We start from the raw sequence: 22928 nt of genomic DNA, 5'->3' as shown, positions 1-22928 counted from the left end.
CTGTTGTACTTTTGTCCATCATGATACAAGCTCGCAAGTAAACGGATGATCCACCTTAGATGAAAGCAACAATGACAACATGATAATGATGATTTAGTTCTAAACATTTTGAAATGCTTAACTACTACATGCATGGAAAGCTGCATCAAATCAGTCTCTGGACTGAAGACAACAACAATAACTACTAGATAACACTTTTTCAAAATTAATAAGCAAACATATTAATAGTAAGACTGTATTAAAAACTTTCAGTGTTTGGCTCCACAAATTTAAATTATATGTAAAGTTTTACTCCAGTGCATGGGAAATAAACATCCCAGGTTGGGATGCATAAACTAAAACCAGAGGAGGGGATGGTCTGATGCAGAGAGGGGGAAATCCCCCCCATCCCCCCCTGCAAATCGCACACTGGCCAATGGTAAATGACCTTCCTTTTTGGTGGCTTCTTACTGTCCTTGGTTCTAAACATCCATTGAAGAGCTGTAGCACAATTGTTTTTGTTGAACTCCAACACACAGAAAGCTCACTCTGTATACCTGAACTTGCCATGTTTGTGACTAGCTATGACTATTGGCAAATTACCAAACTATGCTCTGGCAGTATACGTGAAGAAAAACTTTCAGGGTTTCTCTTCAAAATGACATATGTATGATATCTGTGCAATGTTTGGTTCTTGTGCAATAAACAATTGAAAGTGTTCCCGGACTTTATGTACACCCTACACATTTAGTCTGACCATGATAAAAGAAACCTTCAATAAATTTTTATCAGAAATTTGTACTTATGAAACACGTAATTTCATTTTATTCCTGAAGTATTGTAAATATGTCAAATGTTGGTATACAATCTTTCTCTACCTACAGATCATCAAATAAGAAAGCTGAGTATGATGAATTCCTCTCAGGAAATCAGCTGAGTAATATCTTTATTTCAGAGCAATGTTTTCACATGCTTTTACTTGTCATCTTTTGGTGAACTGTCTGGATCCTGCCAGATGCTGACATTTTTCCATTTTGGCATGTATCTTTCACTTCTCAGAATAACACCAAGCAGACCATGATGCATCAAGTGTTGACTTGCCAGTCCATCCTGTCCATTGTTGTAACTTGTATCAAGGAATGCTCTGGCAAAATTGTGATAGTATATATTTCCAAGTGGAGCTAATGTAGAAGCCTCTGTCCCTATTCACTAGATTTTCATGCACCCTTATTTCTATCACTTCCTTGATTATAGAATCCTACAAACCCCTGGTATGACATAAAACCTATATGTCTTTGAAGTTGAATGGGTGTCCCTTTTAGATACTCTGCTCCACTACTGCTAACTTGCCTGTGTAATGGAAGTGGATGTTCCTTACAGATTCTACTCTTTGCTGTGAGATGTGGCATTGTGTTTGGCCAATGTATTGGCAGCCACTTTCACATGTGATGCTGCAAACATGGAAGTGATAGAAATAAGAGTGCATGAACTCTAGTGACCAGAGACTGTGGATTCCTTTGCAGCTGTGCTTGGTATGAGGTTTTATCTAAAATTTGCCAGGAGTGTTCTGTGATTAGAGTACCAGCAACAGACAGGACAGATAGCAGGCATGGCATTTGACATGTAGCTGCTCCATCACCAACTCTGTTCCCATCATTTGGGATTTCCGCTTCTGAATGTGTGCAGTTGGTTGATCTCATGTGATTCCAGCAAATGGGAGATATTACCCAAAATGGATAAATAGCCATATTTGACAGGACACATACATTTTGCCAGAAGATGACAAGGAAGAAACTTGTCAGCAACACCAAGAAAGACTGACTTTTCTTAACTGGAAATAGCTTAATATTCAATTACTGTTGGTCAGGTATGGAGAAAGGGGTTGGCACTTCCATTAAGAAGGAATGACCTGCACTTTCAAGCTTGCACTGCAGAAGCAGCATTTCATCGAAACTTAGCAGTAACAACCACAAGACACAGGGTTTCAAATGAAATTTATAAAATACATTGAGGTCTTTTAAATTTATTAGCTTGAAAACTGAATGATGAGATTTTAATTTAAAATATTCAGAGCTCATGTATTCAGAGCTATTGCAGAGTCCCTTGTGATTTTGTACAATCCATTTCCCTCTTGCAATTTGCAAGAGTTAACTGAATAATTAGCAGTGGGAAAGTCAGCAGTTTTCCAGGCACATCATGACTAAAAAGAAACACTATAGTCAATGATTCTTTAGATAATGATGCTCAACTGCTGACATTTCAAATTATGGTGCATGGCATGATAAAAAGTGAAAACCTAAGGTTAATGAATGAAAAACAACCTGAAGAATTCATGGAATTTTAGCAAAATGCAGACTGGATAGGTGTTCACAAAACATTTGTTGTAATTGAACAACATACTGTATTCTATAATACAGGCATAGATTGCTATGAAATGTCTTGTCATAAAGAATTTACCTGTGTAAGAAGCTTAAATTTTTTAACCATTAGGTTATGAACACCATCATATTGTCATGCGAAACATGGAGGAGACTCTACTGAATATGTTGGACAAAACTGGTACTGTAAAATTCCAAGAAAAGTTACCAGAGCATCAAAATATATGTAGTATCAAGAAATAATAATCTTCTCTAATCAATGAGATAAGAACTGTTTGAAAAACACTAAAAGATTGAGATAAAAAATGAGGAAATTTGCAGAGGTAAAGATGCTGACTCAAAACAGACTCACAGTTGCAGACACTTTTGATAATGTTTTTCTGTCAGTAGTCAGTAACAGATAATTTAGGTTTGAACAGTTTCATAATAGATATGCAACAGTTTCTTGTCAACGTCTCCCAAGAAAAATTGGGCAAAATTCAAGTACATCCAACATCTGTAACAGATGTGTTCAGTGTTATTAACCATCTTAAAAATAAATGTTCAGGTGGTTAGAATGAAGTTAGTTTAGTTCTCAAAAAGGACTGAACTGGTTATCTTTACCTTGACAGATGATAGATCACAATCAATAAAACATGAATTACTGCCATTAGATATATTTTGTGAATTGGTTGCAAGTGTTGATTTAGCAAACTATACTACCTTATGCAAATGTTGAAATATTATGGAATAGTAGACAAAGCAAATTCATGAGCTTTGTATTGTATCCATGACAGAAAGCAGTGTGTACCAGTTCCTTATCAGTTGTGTAGTAATAGGTACTCTAAATTTAAAGCAATCTGGTTTGTTGCCCCACAGGATTCTACTTGCATTCCTTTGTTGTTTCTTATATTAATATCTTTTTCCCATGGTATTTTCAGGTGATGCAGGTATAGAAATATGTCAGCCCTCTTACTAAAAAAATTATCTAACAAAATATTAGAAAACATAAACAAGGTTAAAGGTAAATGGTTTGCCATAGAATTATGACAAAACTCAGCATGTAGAATTCAGTAGATCTCATACAATTCTGAAAACTATACAAATAGTCTATTCAGATAATGAAATTCAAGAACTAGGCAGTGGTCTGGTTCTGGGTCTATGGAAGAGTCACAACCTCAATTAGAAACATCACATTCTATAATTAATGAAATGTCTTGGTTCATCTGCACCTGCAATATACTTCATTGCAGTTGTGGGTGATATAAAAAATGAATAAATTCGTTTATTTTTAATATTTTCATTCCTTAATGAGTTACACAATCATCTTGTTGAGAAAACTCATCTTAACAAAATTATTTATGTCTTTCATTATTATAAATTTTTCTCTATTCTGTCAAAAGACATCAACAATACCATGTGGATCTTGTAACTATAAGAAGTCATATTCATATCTTGATTAAGACATTCTAATTACTGTTTGAAGTCACTTTTATAAATCAGTTATGCAAAAGTTAGGATTTATTTTTTATTTCCTACCCCTGTCCCTACATTGAGTAAGTCCTCAGGCTCTAAGCGTATCATACACAATTCAGTACCAAAATGCAAGTAAAAAAGACAAGAATTTTGTGGATGAGATGAGTTGCCAAAATTACATAATTTACAATGAAAAACTATTCTATATTTATCTAATTTTGTCAAAACTTGTCCATACGCTTCTATCGAAATACATAAAGATAAAACACTGGAGTAACTGAATGGGTGTTTGAGTACTGTAACAAAGAATGCAACAATAGTGGGAATTATTGACTTGTAATATCATTTCTTCATTAGTACACACATTGACAATTTCTCAAAAATGTACATATGTTTATAAAAATATTTTACTTTTAAATGTACATGTGTTTTATATCGTGCCACTCCCAACATCAAAAATTTAGAATATTACAATATTCTCATAGATTTCAGAGGCTTTAGATTTAGCCTCTAATTAGATTGTTGTAGTTTTCATTTGTGGTGGAATAACATTTTTATGTGTATTTGTTTAGCTCTGATACTTTTTCTTTACAAACTAAAAGTCTTGGACATTTGATTTACTAATTATCATTAAATAATTTCAGTATATAATCACAACATACATCAAAAAACTGATTTCAAAACCATACAATTTTAATTTCATTGTCAATACTGTACAGTTTTCAGATAAGAAAAAAGCTATCAAAGTGATTGAGCTGACAATATTACTGCAATGTATTTTTAATGATTAAGTGCAAAATTTCAAAAACGGAACCTTATGCTTACACATCCTGCTTTCACATTTCTTCACATTTAGTCCTTGTCATATAGATGTTCTGCTGATATGTTTTGCCCTATAGACAGGCTTTAAAAAAAAAGAAAGGAAAGGAACAAGACTCATATGTCATATTTTATGAATTTGATTTTTTAAACTCTTGAGTCAGTGTAAATAAGGCAGTGGCAATTGGAATGATAAGGAACTACTGTCTTTATTTTCTGAATCAAATAAAAAAAATAAAAAATAAAAAAAAGGATGCAGAACTAAACCAAAATGTGAATTTAGAAAGCCCCTGAGGTGTTCTCTAGGAAACTGCAGGAGTGTGGTCAGAAAAGACACTGTATTCATTATGTGAGTTGGGGTAAATTATCCAGATGTTGTGACAGGATTAGAATCCTGGGTGAGTGGAGATAGAGGATTTTCTCTGATTATATCACATATATGGAAGAGATGGGAGTGGGAGGTGGGGTTGAGGGTAATGGGGGGTTCACTTTAATGCATCATGAAATACTTGCATGCTAGCAGACTCTTTTCTGATACTGTAATGAAGTTCTGGGAGCACAGCTCTGCAATTGTAGTGAGGTAAAGATGAATATTCTTTCTATGCATAGAGTAGAAATGACAGAAAGGGATCACAGGTTAGTTGAAAGATTGCTGGACTGTGGGAACCTAGCTGATAAGCTAACCAAGACAGATAGAAGTGTAACAACTGGGGAAGACTTCAACAATCTAGAAGTATGTAGGATGAAAAAGTGGGCTCACAGGAACAAAATCATCTCATAGCATACAGGCTAATGAGGGAGGAGGGAAATGCAGATAGTCTGTATCAGAAAATAAAAGAGTGATAATTTAAGTGAAGTGTTTTAATGAAGCCCGTTAACACATACCTGAAAACATTTTGAAGGAAGAGGTGACAGTAAGTAGCAGTTGTGGAAGTATTTTTAGAAGACCAAAGCAGGAACAGGTGCTGTTTGTCAAAAAGCAAACATGAAGGAAATAGAGGAATATCTAACTATGTGGAATCACTAGATAAATACAAGAAAAGATGTTAGCTATGTACCACTACAAGATACCAAGAAATACTCATATTCAGTGTACTATACTAGAACAGTGAGAATAACAGGAAGGAAAAAATAGAATGCAGAGAAATAAAATCAACAAAGGCCATCATAGTAAAAATTGCCTAAAGGCCTTGCTGAAGAAATCAAATAAAGTTTAAAAAAGAGTGAAAGCAAAAAATATATATTTTGGATCAATTGGTAGTAGAGGGGAGGGAGGTGAAGAAGCATTTTTGGGTGTGTAAGTAATTAGAAACTAGCTCAAAGGACAACATCAATGACACACCAGAAATCAAAATATTGTCACATGATGCAGGTAAATTAGAACTGGTTACAAACAGTGTAGCAAAATAGTGGGTATAAGAGGGGAAGAGCCCAGAGAGAAGTAAAGGAATGAGAGAGAGATACGGTTGGTGAACTGAAATATATCAGCAAGGAAATGTGCAATGCTAAAAGAGAATGGACATAAAAAAGCTATCAAGAGTGGACAGAATACATGGAGAAATTCTTAAAGCCTTGAGCTGGAGTTTTGTGCTTCACTTAAGATTCCTGAATGTCTTCTGCTTAACAACAGTGTGTCTCAGATGAAGGGAAAGAAGCTGAAGTAATTGGTGTTTATCGGGGAAAGAGGATGAGGAGAATAGCAAAAACTGCAGACCAGTTTTCTTTACTTGCAACACAAGCAAAATATTTGAAGAAACTGTAGATAGATATATTAGAAACTCTTTTTAGAACACAGGGTAGTGAGAGAATCAACACGGACTTCAATCAGTGTTTTTTGTGAGGAACAACTATATAGTTTCCACCAGGATATATCAGAAGTAACTGACATCAGAGTATAACTTTACTATATAGCCACAGATTTCTCCAAAGTTTTGTTTAGGGTAAACCATGTGATGCTGATAACTAAACTGCAAGGGCTGGGATTTGATGAAAGAACAGGTTCCTGGATCAAAGATTATTTATATCAAAGACAGCAGGGGGGGGGGGGGAGGGTGCGGGACTTCGAAGTGATGATAGCTACCTTAAAGATATATGTACAAAGGCAATAACTGTCATTGTTGTTTTTGACTTATGTCAATGGTACTAGTGATGTACTACAATCAGAAGTAAGACAGTTTTTTAATGAAATAGATATGCATCAGGACATAAAAAGCTGAGAATGGTTTGAGATACTGTAGATGGATGTCAGAGTCATCAGAAACTTGATTGTAAGAAATGGAGTGCTCGCATGAGCAGAGGAGTATCAACTGGTAACATTCACAAGTAGCAGGAGTAGCAAATATTTGAGTACATATGGGAACATGAAGATGGCACTGCAGGGCAAGAATGCAGATATCTGGGTGTAAATTTGTGTGATGGGAAACTGCAGTGGACTGCAGATAGGTGAGATAATAAACAGGGTGTATAGCCATGGCATGTGTTAGTGAGGATACCGAAGGGTGCAAAAAAGGGACCAAAGAATAAAGCCTATTTGTCCCTTGTAAGACACCAGTTGAATATGTTTCAGGGATTTGGAACTCTATGCAAATATAGGGCCTATCTGTCAAACCACACAAAATGAGTGCAGTGGCAATCAGGTATGTGGATGAAATCTACAGGAGGAAAAGTAATGTCATAAAAATGAGGAGAATGAACTGGAAAAGCTTTGCACAAAGAGGGGAAAGTGCCAGACGTAGGGGTATTCACCAAGTATATTGTGAGCAAGGATGCATGGGAAGACACAGAACATAAAATGATCAAGTATAGGATATACAAGGGAAGGCCATAATTATTATGGAAGTTTCAGATCATTGAACAACAATGGCTCTAAATGCTCATAAGACGATAGAGGAGAAGGAGTGCAATAATTTACCAGTAGAGATTCTCAGACCCTTTTACCAAAAAGTATCATAAGATTTAAGTGCCTGACTCACAGATGTTAAAATGCCCAAGAATATGAATATTGGGATAGTTGTGAATTTAATTGTAAGCAATAAAATTTATGTATGAAGTGTAAACTATTGTAAAATAATACAACGCATACCCTGTCATTGCCTTGTGAGATATGTTAATGTTATGTTGACCATCTTAGCAACAGCCACATCGATAATCTAATAAAAAATGAAATGAAGTGTATTAATATATCTCAATATAGCACCACTTTTCTCATAAAACAACATATGGGCACATGCACAATTATTTTTATTCAAGTTCAGAAAGTGGGAGCAACATAGACCAAGTTACATAATGGAAATAAAGTACATATGCCACCATTTCTAAGATATCAAAGGCAGATATAGGAGAAATGGAAATTTCATTAGAAAAGCATTGTCTGGTGCAAGAATGTCATTGTGTGAAAGGCAGTTTTTTGTTAAGTGACATTATATACCAAATTGGCTTTCATAAATGGGATGAATTAAGTCAGTTGAATATTTTTCCCAGGTCAAAACAAGGTACCAGTGTGGAACTAGACAGGCTTGAAAGCCAGAAAACAATTTAAATCATAATTTTATTTCTAGTTCAGTACACAGTTATTCAACTATAAATACATTCCATGGTAATTGGTTGATATGTCAATCGTTTGATGGAAAATTTAATTCCAAATATTAGTGTCATAGAGGAAATGAAATGTTTTATTGTCTTCCATACTCTAAACACAATTATTATTGAATTATATCTGCTGATGTCTGTATTTTAAAGATCATCCTATTTCAGTAAGATAACTACATGATCTACTCAACAATCTTAAGCAAAATAGGTGGTGAAAAATTTAGTTCATAGCAGTCTAGTCTTTAAAAAAATATTCTTACTAAAGCTTTGGAGATATGGCCTTCAAATTTATATACACAGACACTTGTTTCATTGTTATTCTTGCTCATACTAATGTTCACATAGATACATTAGTTAACAACTTACTTTTTATGTTCATCCACTGATATCATTGAAACTAACAAGTGCTCTGGACAGATGAGGCAGCATTCAAAACTAAATGCAGCTGGTTGTGTTGAACTTCTTTACAAAATGTATGTCAAAATAATAGTCTGATACTAGGATATTTATTTTATTTAGGATACTTTTAGAGTTGCCTGTAGTGTACATATGTAACACGATACACATAATTATATGTATGCTTTCTGCTGTTGAAAATAAACTGCCATATAAAATATATATGCACAATGAGTTTTTACAACTGTCAGAGAAAACATTTATCTTTCTCACTTTCAGTGTCTGGACATAACTGGACCAGTAGTTTATACATAATGTAGTTGTTGCATCTCTAAACATGAAAATTCAAATATGCATTCTTAAAATCTTTTACAGCAATGAGCTGCCAGTTTCTGGCAGTTTGATTGATACTACTCCTCCAATGAGGAGGACAGCAGATGTAATGAGCATAGGAATTGCCCTACTTGAACCGATGGAACTTAAAAAGGTGTTCATACCAATAACTCCACTTAAACGGGATGTTGCACACATGAATCCAAATCCAGTAGTCCTGTGGAAAGAAGAGAGTATATATTACATGAGTTTATGAAAACTTACCAAATTCCATTTCAGTTACTTGTTTTTGGATAGTATGAAATTTGTACAAAGACCATCTTATGACATGGAAGCATGTGACTTCATACAGTGATAAACACACATACTGCAATATGTGAATTCCATCAGAAAGAAGAACCTTTCCAGGTGTTACAAAAAGTGATTGTAATGTTCCTGTTCAAAGCTACATAATATTGTGCATTAGTGGACAGCATAATGAAACAAATGAGCTGATCATTTATAATTAAAAAGGAAAAGAAAAATAAGTTGATGCTCTCATTTTCTAGAATGCCACTGGAAAAGTGTAATATTTGTAAATAGGAGACAGAATGTGTTTTAGGGCTACACCTTACACTTTCCATGTGACAGAAGAGCTTGCTATTAGAGAAATCATCAGTATCATTTATATAAGAATCATTATGCTATGTACTGAGACCCTTTACTAAGAGGACATGTTGCTATATGCTGAGAAATTATTTTACTTACATGGATATTATGACAGGTATATGTACATGTTCTATATAGAGCCTTCAGAAAGTAAGTTACGCTTGTCATGAGAGTACCACATTGTCAGAAGGGAGTACATGTTCCAGGTTTCCTGCAAAAACAGTTCTGCTGAGGTAAATATTATTAGACTATCACAGAGTTTGAGTGAAGTGGCACAGCAACTGGAAACATACAACAAAGTTGAGGTATGGGGCATGGTACTTGTGGGCAAAATGTCTAAATTGCACACAGATTCACCATGAATTTCTGGGAGTGCATGGACCAAATGCAATGTTGTGTCCAGCCACAGTGACATGGTGTCAACAATTTTAGCAATGATACACAGAAATGGATGATGCTAATCAGGAAGGAAAGTCAGCTACATTGATTACATACAACAATGTCCAAACAATATTTTTGGCAAGATGAAATGACATCTGAGGGAAAGAGATTTCCTGACAATGTGGACATTCAGACAGAGGTTCTTGAATGGAATGGATTTCTGTTATCAAGGAAATAAATGATTGGTAAAACATTCTGAATGTTGTTTACAGGCACTGTGTGGCTATTTTGAAAAATAGCATCAAGTATCTGTGGCACTTTGAAGTGTAAGGCAGCATTCAATAAAAGTTGCATGGCCTGTCATAAAAAAGTGTAACATACTTTTCGAAGTCCATTCATTTTCTGAGAAAGAGTTCATTTGTAATTTCATTGGAGATTAATTAATTTTACTCACAGTACATAATTTGTGGAGAGAAGTTTGTTGAAAATTTTTATACCTTGTGGAGCTTCCATCTCAACTTTTGAGAAGATTTTAAGATAACAGGAGGCAGGCTGTGTACTATGCCAGCTTTGACAGCCATGGCACTGTGTTGTCTATTGTTGATCAATAAATATAGATGGCAAGATGTGACTGCTTGGATGTTGCTGGGAATTTCTTATAGGAGAAGAGTGGGTGAATTGGGGAACAGCCTTGTTACAGCATGCTAAAATTGCACGATTCTGGCTGGATTTGAAGCTAAAATATCAACTCACAAAAAATAAAGGAATAAACAAATAAAAATAAAAATATTAAAAGTCACAAATAATGAGTCCGTAGAAAAATATCACCATGTTTGCACCATTTTTATAGTTATTAACAATGGTTCATATAAAATCTTCTAACAACTGTAATGATAGAATCAACATGTTGCCAGTGCACACAATGTAGCAACTGTTTGTGCATGAAATAATCTAACAAATGAATGACTGACGTAAGGATAAATAAAACTACAAATTGTTTATAAACAGAATTCTATGATTACAATTGATGTGTGCCCAAAGCAAAATTCTCCACAAATGCATGAAGAAGTTAGCCTCTGAATTGATAGCTGACACTAATATTTATTCATCCATGCTTATTTAATGATAAATTTGCCTATTAATATTTATAGGAAAACATTTGAGTAAGGTAGTGTGAAAACATCGACACTAAATAAAGCAGCAGGTTTGACTAGCATTAGCTGTCCTGATTTGTGCAATGTTGAAAATGAAATGAGAACATGAACTATAGGATGATGTCTAAATGAAATGAAACTACTTTTAAATGTGTGTGAATAATAAATACTGTTTAATGCATGTACTTGAAACGTTTAAATGTTGTGAAATGTTTGTGTATAGGAATGGTGGACAGGCATACAGATATTCATTTGAGCAATGTGGATAATATAGTTAGGGAGAGAGAATCCAAGAGGGACATTGGTGTCTTTTTCTGGAAGTTTGTGGGGTAGGGTTGATCGTGTGTTCCAGTGTGACTGATTTGTGCACATTTCTGTATACAGTTGTATGGAAATTAGTTATTATCTGCCTGTTGGTTGGTGGTTTTGAGGTGTACAAACCATGAGTATTAGAAAAGTTATGTGACTGAACTTTCTTGGTGAACTATTTATTGAAAGGAGATTTGATTAAATTTGAGTGTGCTGCACAGCACTTTTGGGCTTTTGGCAGCAATTGCCTGTGTTTGATCTGCTAGAAATATATCTTCTGTGAATAAAACATCAATAAAAAGTTCAAATGTGTTTTTATACCTACATTATTATCCTGAGGGATTGTTACCTTGATTAACTGTTATTTAATTCAGCAGAATTACTCATGTCGTCTACATGTATTATTCAATGGTTGCTTCCTAAAGCCACTTGATAAACTTTTAGATACTTATTGTATGGGCATGATGCAACAGTGTGCAACCAACCTCATGTGTAGAGAGGTCATGTAAGAGTTTCCTTAAGTTATGCACACACCCACTGGTGGATGGATAGCTACACTGCAAGATTATAAATTCTGCTTACTCAAAGTTGTGGTTATGTCTTGCATTAAGAGTGTGGGTAGCACAATATGCTCTAAAACAATTAATGTAGAATTTCACACCTATCTCAGCAGTTTGCTCATTTAACATGAGCTGATCACCAGTTACGTGTGTGTGTGTGTGTGTGTGTGTGTGTGTGTGTGTGTGTGTGAGAGAGAGAGAGAGAGAGAGAGAGAGAGAGAGAGAGAGAGAGAGAGAGAGAGAGAGAGAGAGAAGTGGAGGGGGGCAGGGTGAAGGGCTTCAAAAATTTACTACTGATAAATTCTCATTTCAGGTATATGTTGGCCAGCATTGTACATTTTTTAAGGTACCTAATGAGCCAATGTTGCAAGATGATACTTTGAGTTGAAGTGTGCTGTACAGTCTATGTGTATGAGCACAGCTCATAAAATGACAGGAATACTGAATTATGTCTCAGTACAAGGGAACATTGCTCTAATTTTCCATGGAGATTTAATGCAACAAACATTCAACTAATAGGAAACAATAAATAAAAATTAAGGAAAGGCAATCACTCTCCAGCAAATAATGCGTGGATCACAGGTACACTTGACAAACCAAAATATCTATATAGCTTTTACTCCTTTACTAGCAAAATGCAGTCCCAGCCCCCCCCCCCTCTCTCTCTCTCTCTCTCTCTCTCTCTCTCTCTACCTCCTTTTCCCTGTCCCACTCCCTATCCCTCTGACATAAATACAGACCAAAAGTTCAAAATCTACTGTAACAATATCAAATGACATCATTCAGAGACATTTCTTTACACTGTTGTAAAGGCTTTCTTCATCACTCTTTTGCTTCCAATGTTTCCAGCAGAGAATCTAGGAATCCACTTGTACCAGGCCAGAAACATGACAAGCTTTTACTGTTAAAACCTTACACAAAGACTACCATCCCCATTCATTGCTTTCTGCTGAAGTGACAACACTCTACTGGTTTGCTCCAGAATAGGCTAAATCATTACAGCAAGTAACCTTGAAAATTAGATCATGCCACAGGGTCACCTGACTTGTGGGACAGAAGGCTATGAGAGCCACGACCGCAAAACAGAGCTCTCATCTCTCCTGTGTCACTACCTAGAGTAGATGCTGAATCGCTTATTCTTCTTTACCTTTTCACTTTCCTTCTACTCCAGCATGGGATTTGGGCTACTGGAGATACCTTCTCTTGCCTTCTAGCAATTCAGTCAGAAAGTAAACCAATACGGTTTCCTTTTCTTAACACGAGTATGTTATTTGCAAGCCCAAACTTTACACCGCTGCCCATAAAGTGAGTGTACAAACTGGTGTTAGAAGTAAGATGTTAGATTAACCATGGGTTTGGTTTTGAGGTGCCATATACTATTTATTAAGCCAAGAGTGGCTGCATCAAACTATCATGTGGGGTCATCTGGTTCTGTGCAAATGTTTAGTGGAGGAGCTCTTTGTCAGTCTGGGGTGCCTGCTGCAGTCTCTCCAGTACTGTCACTGCTGCTGTTGCTGTGCATGTCCATCCAGCCTCACCCTCTGACTCTTCCACATTCACACAAGGCCATGTAATGAGTACAACAACCCAGCACTACCCTGACATCATCAGGTGCCACTGCCCTGTTGCTGCCATACTGATTGTCGATCAGCAGATGTAAGTGGCAACCTCCGCTATTAAGGAAAAGGTGTCGCTGGGGTTTCTGACACCAAAGACACCACTGGGAGCTGCTGTCAAAGACTTTTGGTTTTGTTCACATGCACAGTTTAAAGGGATGCCCACAATCAGGTCACAGGGACAGCTGGAGATGGATACAGAATTGTAAGCAAGGATTGGCAACTCTGGGTGGAGAATGAAGACCTGCAAAGGTGTCTTAATGAGGAATTATTGAATGTGACACTGCAAAGCAGTACTGTGGACATAATTACCCTTGTTTCCCCATTTATGGGGTTCCCACAGATAATTCTGTCCCAGCCTATAATTGATTTTGCATTGGGTTTGCTGATTTATACATTCACAGGCAAACCAGATGAAAATACCCACATCTTCTTATGAAATTAAATGAATGTTGAGAAAATGTCCACATCAGGTGATGAAGTGTTATTAGGAGTCACCAGCCTTAAGCTACAAGGAGAGCCTTGCACTTATGTAAACTCTGTCAAGGGGTTGAGAAATACCATGACATTTGACATCACGCACTTATGTAAACTCTGAGGAAGGGCTAGGAAATACCATAGCATTTGACACTCTTGCAAAAGACTTGTGGATAGATATGTAAATATGCATAGCATTAGCTACCATAGAGGCAAGCTTTCCACCCTATGCCAAAATTAAGGAGATCATTTAGAGCACTGTGCTGAAAAAATGAGAACTGTGCCATGCTGCACATATATATTGGTGGAACATAAAAAAAAGAGATACTACTCTGTGAGATCAGAGCTCACAGTGTGGATGTTTTCGTTCATGCAACTGACTCATATGTAGGTGCTGAGGTGAGGTGTACTTCATAAAGCACACTGCAGGAGACCATATGACTCATGTTTCTAAACAAGGAGGCCAATAAACTTGTCCAACCCCCCATCAGGGTGAACCCCTTAGATGGGCATTCATTTTTGAAATGCACTGCACTTGTCACAAACACACATTCCTCAAGGCACCGGACTGTTTAGAACTGGCATGTGCAAACCGTAGAAAGATCAGATATGAGTGAATGAATTGCCTGACTTAATGGTATCACTCAGTGAACCAAATAGGTTACCAGGATGCTTGAGGGAATGTGTATAGGAATACAAATATGAGAAACCTTAAAGAGAGCAGTTGTGCCACTGCTCCTTACTCCCCTTCTGTGAAGCAAATCTAGTAAGAGAGATGACTTGCTCAGGTGGCAGACATAACTGTACAAGGTGAAACTAATGGTAGGCAGTCTATTTTTATCGCTAATACAGGCTCACAAATAATTGTTTTGTTGGTGAAAACTAATCATGGTAGAGAACTAAACTCCCACATTGTAGACTGAATATACTCCTAAAATATAATGTATCCATTATATTGGTAAAATGTAGACCTGGAAACTGATATATGGAACTACCAATGGTGTGGAAGTCTGATCACAGTTTCAGTGCCATGTTTGGAAGTAATTTACTGGCCATTCTCAAGACATACACAGGAAGACAAATATGGGGAAATATCCACTCTTTTGGCAATGTTCCCGCTATATGGAAGCAAAGGAGTTCAGAACGAATTACCAAGTTCTGACAATTCATTAAAGCACATACCATAGCAGTAAAGTTAAACAAATCCAAGGAAATATAGGGTATTACAGGAAAAATCATATAGTTTGAGATGAAGAAAGATTTCTTAAGAGGAGATATTTTCTTAGTTGATCGACTAACTAGAAATGAAGGTTTAGACGGTAAGGAAACACATGTAAAGCATGGTTTCTCTTGAATGAGCGTGTCAGAAGAAGGGTTTTGAACATTTGGCACCTTTTTTATTTAACTAAGGCATTCGATTGTGCTGAAAACAAAATATTGCTCCAGGAGTTGGACCATTATGGAATAAAGGGAGTAGCTCACAATTGGTTCGCCTCTTACTTTAACAACAGACAGCAGAAGGTCATTATCCACAGTGTTGAGAATGGCTATGATGTGGGATCTGAGTGGGGCACAGTTAAAGGGGGGGTGCCCCAGGGATCAGTGCTGGGACCACTTCTGTTCCTTATTTATATAAATGATGTGCTGTCTAGTACTACAGGCAATTCTAAAATATTTTTGTTTGCTGATGACTCTATCTTCATAGTAAAGAATGTTATATGCAACACTGGCACTGTTCCAAATATTGCAGCTCATGATGTAAGTTTATGGGTTACAAAAAATGACCTAATGCTAAATCACAATAAGACTCAGTTTTTAAAGTTTCTAACCCACAATTAAAAAAAAAACCTGACGTTTTAATTTCACAGAATGGGTGTATGATTAGTGAAATGGAACAGTTCAAACTTCTAGGTGTTCAGATAGATAGAAAACTGTTGTGAAAAGCCCACATTCAGGTTCTTTTTCAAAGACTTAATGCAGCCATTTTTACTATTCGAATGGTATCTGAAATAAGTGAAGTAAGTGACAGTTTGACATGAAAAGTAATATATATTTGCTTATTTTCATTTGCTTATGTCACAAGTCATTATACTTTGGGGTAATTCTTACCATTTTCAAAGGATATTTTTGGCTCAGAAATTGGCGGTTCAGGCAGTAAGTGGTAGTTGACCCATGTTCATTAGTCTGGGTATTCTGACATTGGCATCTCAACATATATATTCTTTACCATGCTTCTTAACATATATATTCTTTGCCATTGTTTCTTGTTAACAATATCAGCTTATTCTCCAGAATAAGCAATTTTCACTCAGTTAATACTAGACAGAAATCCAGTCTGCATTTGGAAGCATTTCCTTGACTCTTATGCAGAAAGGTGTGCAGTATATTGCTGCATCCATTTTCAATAAGCTACCACAAGAATTCAAAAATCTTAGCAGTAATCCACATGCTTTCAAACTGAAACTGAAAATTTCCTCATGGGCCACTCCTTCTATTCTGTCAAGGAGTGCCTTGAAACATTCAATTCCTGTGTTATATTGTTGATTGCGTGTATGTAAATTTATGACTTGATTTTTTTTGGGTTCATAAACATTTTATTTTATCCGCTATCACTTTGATGTTGTAATTTAATTTACTGACATGTTCCATGACCTTGGAGATTTGCTTCTCAATTTGGTCCTACTTTACTAGATGTGTAATGTAAAAAAATGAATAAATAAAAAAAGAAGAATACCCACAGCTGGCAAGTTATGCCTTGAAATTATCAGTGTCATTTGCCATTTCATACCTATGAGGATTAGTGTTCTCTTCGATGGTGAATATAAAAACTAAGAAGTGAAATAGGTTTTAATTAGAGAATGGTTTGGTTATTTGTGTCTCAAAAGTAGAACCACAATCAAAGTACTACTAAGTAAACAGATGCAGCCCTCTTATTGAAATTTTTGTATTTTTATTGTGGTATAAGACCTACAACCACTGCTTACTTTTATGTGGCTAAGTGGCACCCATGACAGATATTGCTACTGTCACCTTATGGGTAAAAACTGCTAAACACAATAAAATCTGTCAATTTTAAGTGGTACACATGAGACACATTAATCATCAAAATGAAGTTGTGGCGATAAAGTGCTGTGCATTTGCATATAATCACTGAATTGTACCATTATTGTTACTGAGTTTACTCGTGATGGTATGGCTTATGCTCTGCAGGAAAGAAATGACAAGTTAACAGAAAACATGGAAGAAAAAATAGCATAATATTTACATTAGTATTATTATTACACTGAACAAAGTACAGTGAAACTTCACTTCATGAGCACTTTCAATAAAGAGTGATTTGCATTATGAGCAAAACAAAACATAATCCAGAAAAACATTGGATCACTTAACAAGCAACTTTTCACATAAGGAGTCTGCTCAGTGCATTTTTTCTCTAGTCATTGGCAACCATTTCAAAAACTATCTTTTGACCTCAATAGACCTCTTCAGCTGCTACAGTTGGACAATAAGTCACTTGTTGTTCCATGACCATCCACTTTGTACAAGCTCCAACAAATGACAATGCTGCCAAGAATGCAGTATTCAGCCATACTGTTAGTAACACTACTCAGATTGCATTTGTTGCATGCAGCACCTCCATAGTGTTCTCATTGATGATGTTGCAAATTCTCTGAGATGATATTGCAAACTCTCCTATCTTTGAAGACTCATGTTAATTTTTCATGGCCTCAGAATACCTATTTATGAATTCCATTTCAGATTTGTCATCATTAACCAACACCAATTCAGTAAGGCTGGTCGTTTGCCAATATGTAGAGAGACGTTTCATTCAGCTAGCCATCTTTTGTGTTTAGCACTCATTTTGAAAAGCAGGCAAAAACAAATGTCTTTAAACAATTTATTGTACAAAAGGATGTTCAGTATTATATATTATATCACTATTTTTATACCTTTAAAATAATCAGCATCCTGTTGAATTCAGAATTAATGTTAAACAAGGAATTATGAAATTTTAATAAAAAACAATTTCACTTTTCCTAGGCCCATGTTTTTTATGGGAAGTCCATCTAATTTGGACCAATGTGTAATTTGGACTATTCCTTAGTACAGTGTAAGCACAATAGATGGCACCACCTCTCAGACACCTCTGTGATTGGCCATGCAAAACATATGGCACTGCCATCTGCCGTCACTCATATATAAACAGCTGGACTGAAAGGCTGGTGTGTTCTCACGGCATGTGTTACTTAAAAAATGTGGCTAGTAATAGGGTAGTATATTGTCCACTTTATTAGCTCAAACCATGTTATATTTAAAACATGCTGTGGTAGTGTAGTGCTATTTCCACATCCTTTGTGCTGTTCTTGCTTATGTAATTCGGACCACATTGAAGTGTGTAATTTGGTCTGCTCGTCTAAATTACACATGAGTTTATCAACTCTTACAGATTTCCAGATGGCCATCAGGGAATAGCAACTGTGGAAACAGTGATCAATGCTTTCCAAGTAAGTGGGTTATGGCCAGTGAATAGATATGTTTTTATCAAAGGTGACTTTGCTCCCTCATCTATAAACAACCAGCCTGAACCTCAAAGGGGTGAGAATGAAGTGTCCAGACCTTCTCATTCAACCACACACCCACTGTATATATCGTCAGACTCCTGACACATTGAATGCATTTCATGACTGTTTTTCAGCAAACAAAATTAGTCCCCTTCCATCAAGAAGGAAACATCATAAGCATGGTACAATATCTGGAATAACTCTAATTAGAACTACTCATAAGATGATGCTGGTAATGACACAATTGACAAAACATAGGGCAAATATGCAATGGCTGTTATGAGAAACAAAAATGATGATTGAAGTTACATGACCTTCAAATGGCAATGAGACTTTCTGTCTTGTATATGTAGAATCATTTCAGGAGGACTGGATTCAGTGCAATAAATGCAGAGGATGGTCACACGAAAACTGTGCTGAATTAACAAATGACAGTTTCTGTCTTTGTGATCAATGTTCACAGTAATCATCTGATAATGGGTTGTTATGATTTCCAGTTGACTTCTCTGTATTTGTTATGTATGGACAGGTTAGTATCATGCAGTCCACTTTACATGACTACATGGACCAGATTACATGGATGAAGTCCAAATTACACAATACTGAATTTCAACTGTTTGCTATTGTCTATAGAGTAGTTTCATAAAGCAATAAAATTTATATTCATCAATTGATGTATCTTACTGAATATTACCCAGAAAAATATATTTCTAGGCTAGGGTTCACACAGTAAGGATCGGTCAATGATGAACTTTATGTGGTCCAAATTAGACAGACTTTTGCTATTATGGCATCCGTAGTGTTCAGACAGGCAGTGGGCTGGGTGTTTCATTTAATTTCATCCAGTTTTAAAAGAAGACAACATTTATTTTTAATGAATTGTGGGAATATTTGGTAAATTTTATTACATATTATTGTACTATTGTTTTAGAAGATGTTTTCCAACTCTTTTATATTGCACTATCAAAATAACAATGATTCACTTCACAGCAATCACAATTAACAGCCCAAAAGCAATGAGAAATGAACAATATGACAAGCAATGATGATTTTGTGGGAATTCTGATCAAGCCACAGAGCTAGGAAAATGGAAATTACATTGACAAACAATATGTCAATTACAATCTGAGGTGAGCTCAAGCGTACTAGATCAACTCATATCTTCTCTCGCTGCTGCCAATCCTAGCTATTTTTAATGTGAGCATCTTTTAAATGTGATTTCATGAATTGTTCTAGTTATATGTGATACTTTTACCACAGCTAATGATTGGCATGAAAACTAAGTCCTCAGTACTGCACAAGATGTTGCCCCTGAAGCAGCATTTACACCTGGAAGTTAATGTGATCCTTCCCCTCTCCTAGAAAACCTCTAAGAGGAACTCATGAATACAGTCTGTACATGACTTTTAGTGACCCACACTGCCCTAGTTCCATTCTGCAGATGTCATAAGTCTTCAACAGACATCGTGTTACTTCTCTCTGAGTATTTGAAATGTTCAACAGGTTTGAATTAAATTCATATTCATTACTACAAATAAGTACCACATCTGAAAGTAAGTTGCTTTACAAAGTTCTTTCATGAACCCTTGTCACTTCCATGTGACATTTCTACCAAAGTAGATAAATGTCATGAAACATATGATATTGGCCTCACTGCAAATTCTGGTTGCACTATTTAAAGTGGTTAAATTGGAGTTGCTCTTGTGACCAAAATCCCTTGAGCAAGGAACTCTGACATAAACGTAAGGAGGTGTGTTGGAATGTGATATATTTACACTGACAGTACCATCAGTGTCGAGGGGGCTCTCAGTAGAGAATGTATATGTATGTACTACAGTCAGTCAGTTCCATGCTGTGTGTGTTCGCTATGTAAAGAAAGATGTAAATTGTATTTTACTTTTTGTTAATCAATATTCTTAACAGTAAACTCTGTCTGAACAGGTCCCGGAAGACCCAACAGTACTGACAGACTGCAGTGTCATCCACATTCAATGGGCATCAATGAATGTGGATATGGAGAGACATCTGGTCAGCACACACCAGCCATTACGGTTTTCATTATCAGAGCCACTATTTCTCATTCAAATAGCTCCTGAGTTGGCCTCACGAGGGCTGAGTGCAGCCAATTTTCCAATAGTGCTTAGCAGACCTAGACGGTTACTCATCCAAGAGTACAGCCCTACAGCACTGAACTTCAGTGAACTGACAAGAACCAGTGTTATCACTGCAGGAAAACCATTGGCATTCTTAACAGTAATCCATTTTGTAAATCATTATATTCTCAAATAATCAATTGTTGCTGTGGGTTCAGAATCAATCAATATTGCTTGAAAACAAACATCTTCACCTATGACTGTTAGCTTTACTTAAAAATAGTATTAATGTTTATATATCAGCACATACTGTACAAGAACGAGGGTTATCAGACACTCTGTTGGTAATGGAATCTCCAATTTTTTCATCCAAATTTAATTCCTCAGTTTATTTTTTTACCCAGAGTGAATAATTCTCTAGTTTTGTATTTGAGTCTATTACAAGTTACATTTTATGGAATAAATGTAATCTTAAAACTTATCTTCTTGAAAAATGACTTTGTAACAGTTTCTTTGGTTATGTTGAATTCCATTGACATTGGCAGTGCTTGTGCTTCCAAACAAAAGCTACAACCAGCCATATTAATTTACATCAATTTCTTCAGCAATATCTGTGATTCAAGTATTATTCAGAGTGTGTTTTTAATCTGTTTGTTTTCAATAGAAAATTACTTTCACATTAAAAATGTTTGAGGGTGAAGAAGATACATCAAAGACTCTTCTGTGAAAAAAGTTTCACTCTCAATCTAAATGTCACCAAATATATCTCAAAAAATGGGAAGATATGTTTCCGTGGGTTAAACCAGGACCACATGAGAGTAAAGTATTTTGCACTTTGTGTAGGCAGCATTTTCTTATTTTGTACAGTGGACAAACTGACTTGAAGCAACATGCACAATACAGGGGACATAAAATTAAGGAAAAGTGTAATTCTGAAAGAACAAATAAACTATCAAGCTATTTTGTTAACTTAAACTGTAAAGAAGAGCATGATGAAAGCACCACATGTGATCTTGGTTTAGTGTATCATGCAGTGCAACATAAACTAATTACTAAATTATTAAAAAGTGACAAAAGTTCAGTGAAATACAATTAGATCAATATGAATTTGACTGAAAAACCCTTGAAAAATTTTGTTTCTTTAGATGTGTACTTCTGCACTATTAATAATTTGTGCACCATATTAAATGTATGGAAGGGATAATACATATGTGTATTTTAGTTTTGAAAATATTGTTGTATACAATTAACAAGTTATGACTACTTTTATTATTTTACAATATATGGAAACACTAATTAGAGCTGTTAGAGCAGATTTGATCAAAGGCAACATGAGTTTGTGTTGCGGTATGATTTACTGCTATTTCCTCCAGTATTTCATGAAATTGTTAAAATTAAAGCAGAGCTATAGCTTGTTGTTGTGGTTAGTTCATAGTTTCTCATGTATCTCTAGCATTTATGCTAGGTGAGTCAAATGTCATGGAACTGTTCAAGCAGGTTCTACACTACTTCCAGCAATCCCATGTATCAAGAAATTGTAAGTCTGTTTGAATGTATAAATTCCCTAGCCCTTCTTTAGAGTGCAGTCCAACTGATGGGTGCTATCCTCGTATCTGAAAGAAGTTTTTGACCTACATCATGAAGGATGATGGAAATTGAATGAGTCCGCCCTCCCAAGGGCACTCATGTGATGATACATAGGGGGAGAGGGGGAGGGTAGACCTGAGGGATGGCATATTTTTAATATTTCTGAAGATGAATGGTGATTTGTAAATAGCCATAAGAAAGTTCCAGCTCTGACCCTGTTAGAAACCGGTGTAATATTTCTTTTAAATCATTTTCTTGAAAGAAAAATCTGACTGCACTATATTTTGTTCTTTCCCTGAGAGCTAGGAGAGGCCCCCAGGTATGGGTGCTCTTGCCCACAATTAATTTGTACAAGTTACTTTGACTTCCAATGTACTATTTGTGGATTAATTTCTGATACTCCCTTGCATCCTTTTACCTACATGATGGAAGAGGCAAACATGATCTTCACAAATATATAAAAAATCTCAGCATTGTACAGAAAGGAGTAAATTATTAAAGCATAAAAGTAAATGATAAACTTCCACCCCATGTTAAATCAATCATTGAGGATATGACTAAATTAAAAAAACAGCTGGAATTTTATGTTTTGA

At 35.8% G+C, this 22928-nt stretch overlaps 1 protein-coding gene across 1 annotated transcript in view; it reads right to left on the bottom strand.

Moving 5' to 3' along the window:
* Positions 1 to 7870: 7870 nt before the first annotated feature.
* LOC124556750 (synaptic vesicle glycoprotein 2B-like) overlaps positions 7871 to 22928 on the bottom strand; it is a 267673-nt gene continuing 252615 nt past the window's right edge. Inside the window, exon 12 of the mRNA XM_047130748.1 lies at positions 7871 to 9165. Within this exon, the coding sequence (XP_046986704.1) occupies positions 8985 to 9165 (181 nt within the window). The 3' untranslated portion in view covers positions 7871 to 8984. The remainder of the gene's footprint in view (positions 9166 to 22928) is intronic.

Source organism: Schistocerca americana, chromosome X (assembly GCF_021461395.2).
Source record: "Schistocerca americana isolate TAMUIC-IGC-003095 chromosome X, iqSchAmer2.1, whole genome shotgun sequence".
Lineage (NCBI taxonomy): Eukaryota > Metazoa > Arthropoda > Insecta > Orthoptera > Acrididae > Schistocerca > Schistocerca americana.
Note: the sequence above shows the minus strand (reverse complement) of the source record. Positions and strands in the feature narration are given on the sequence as shown.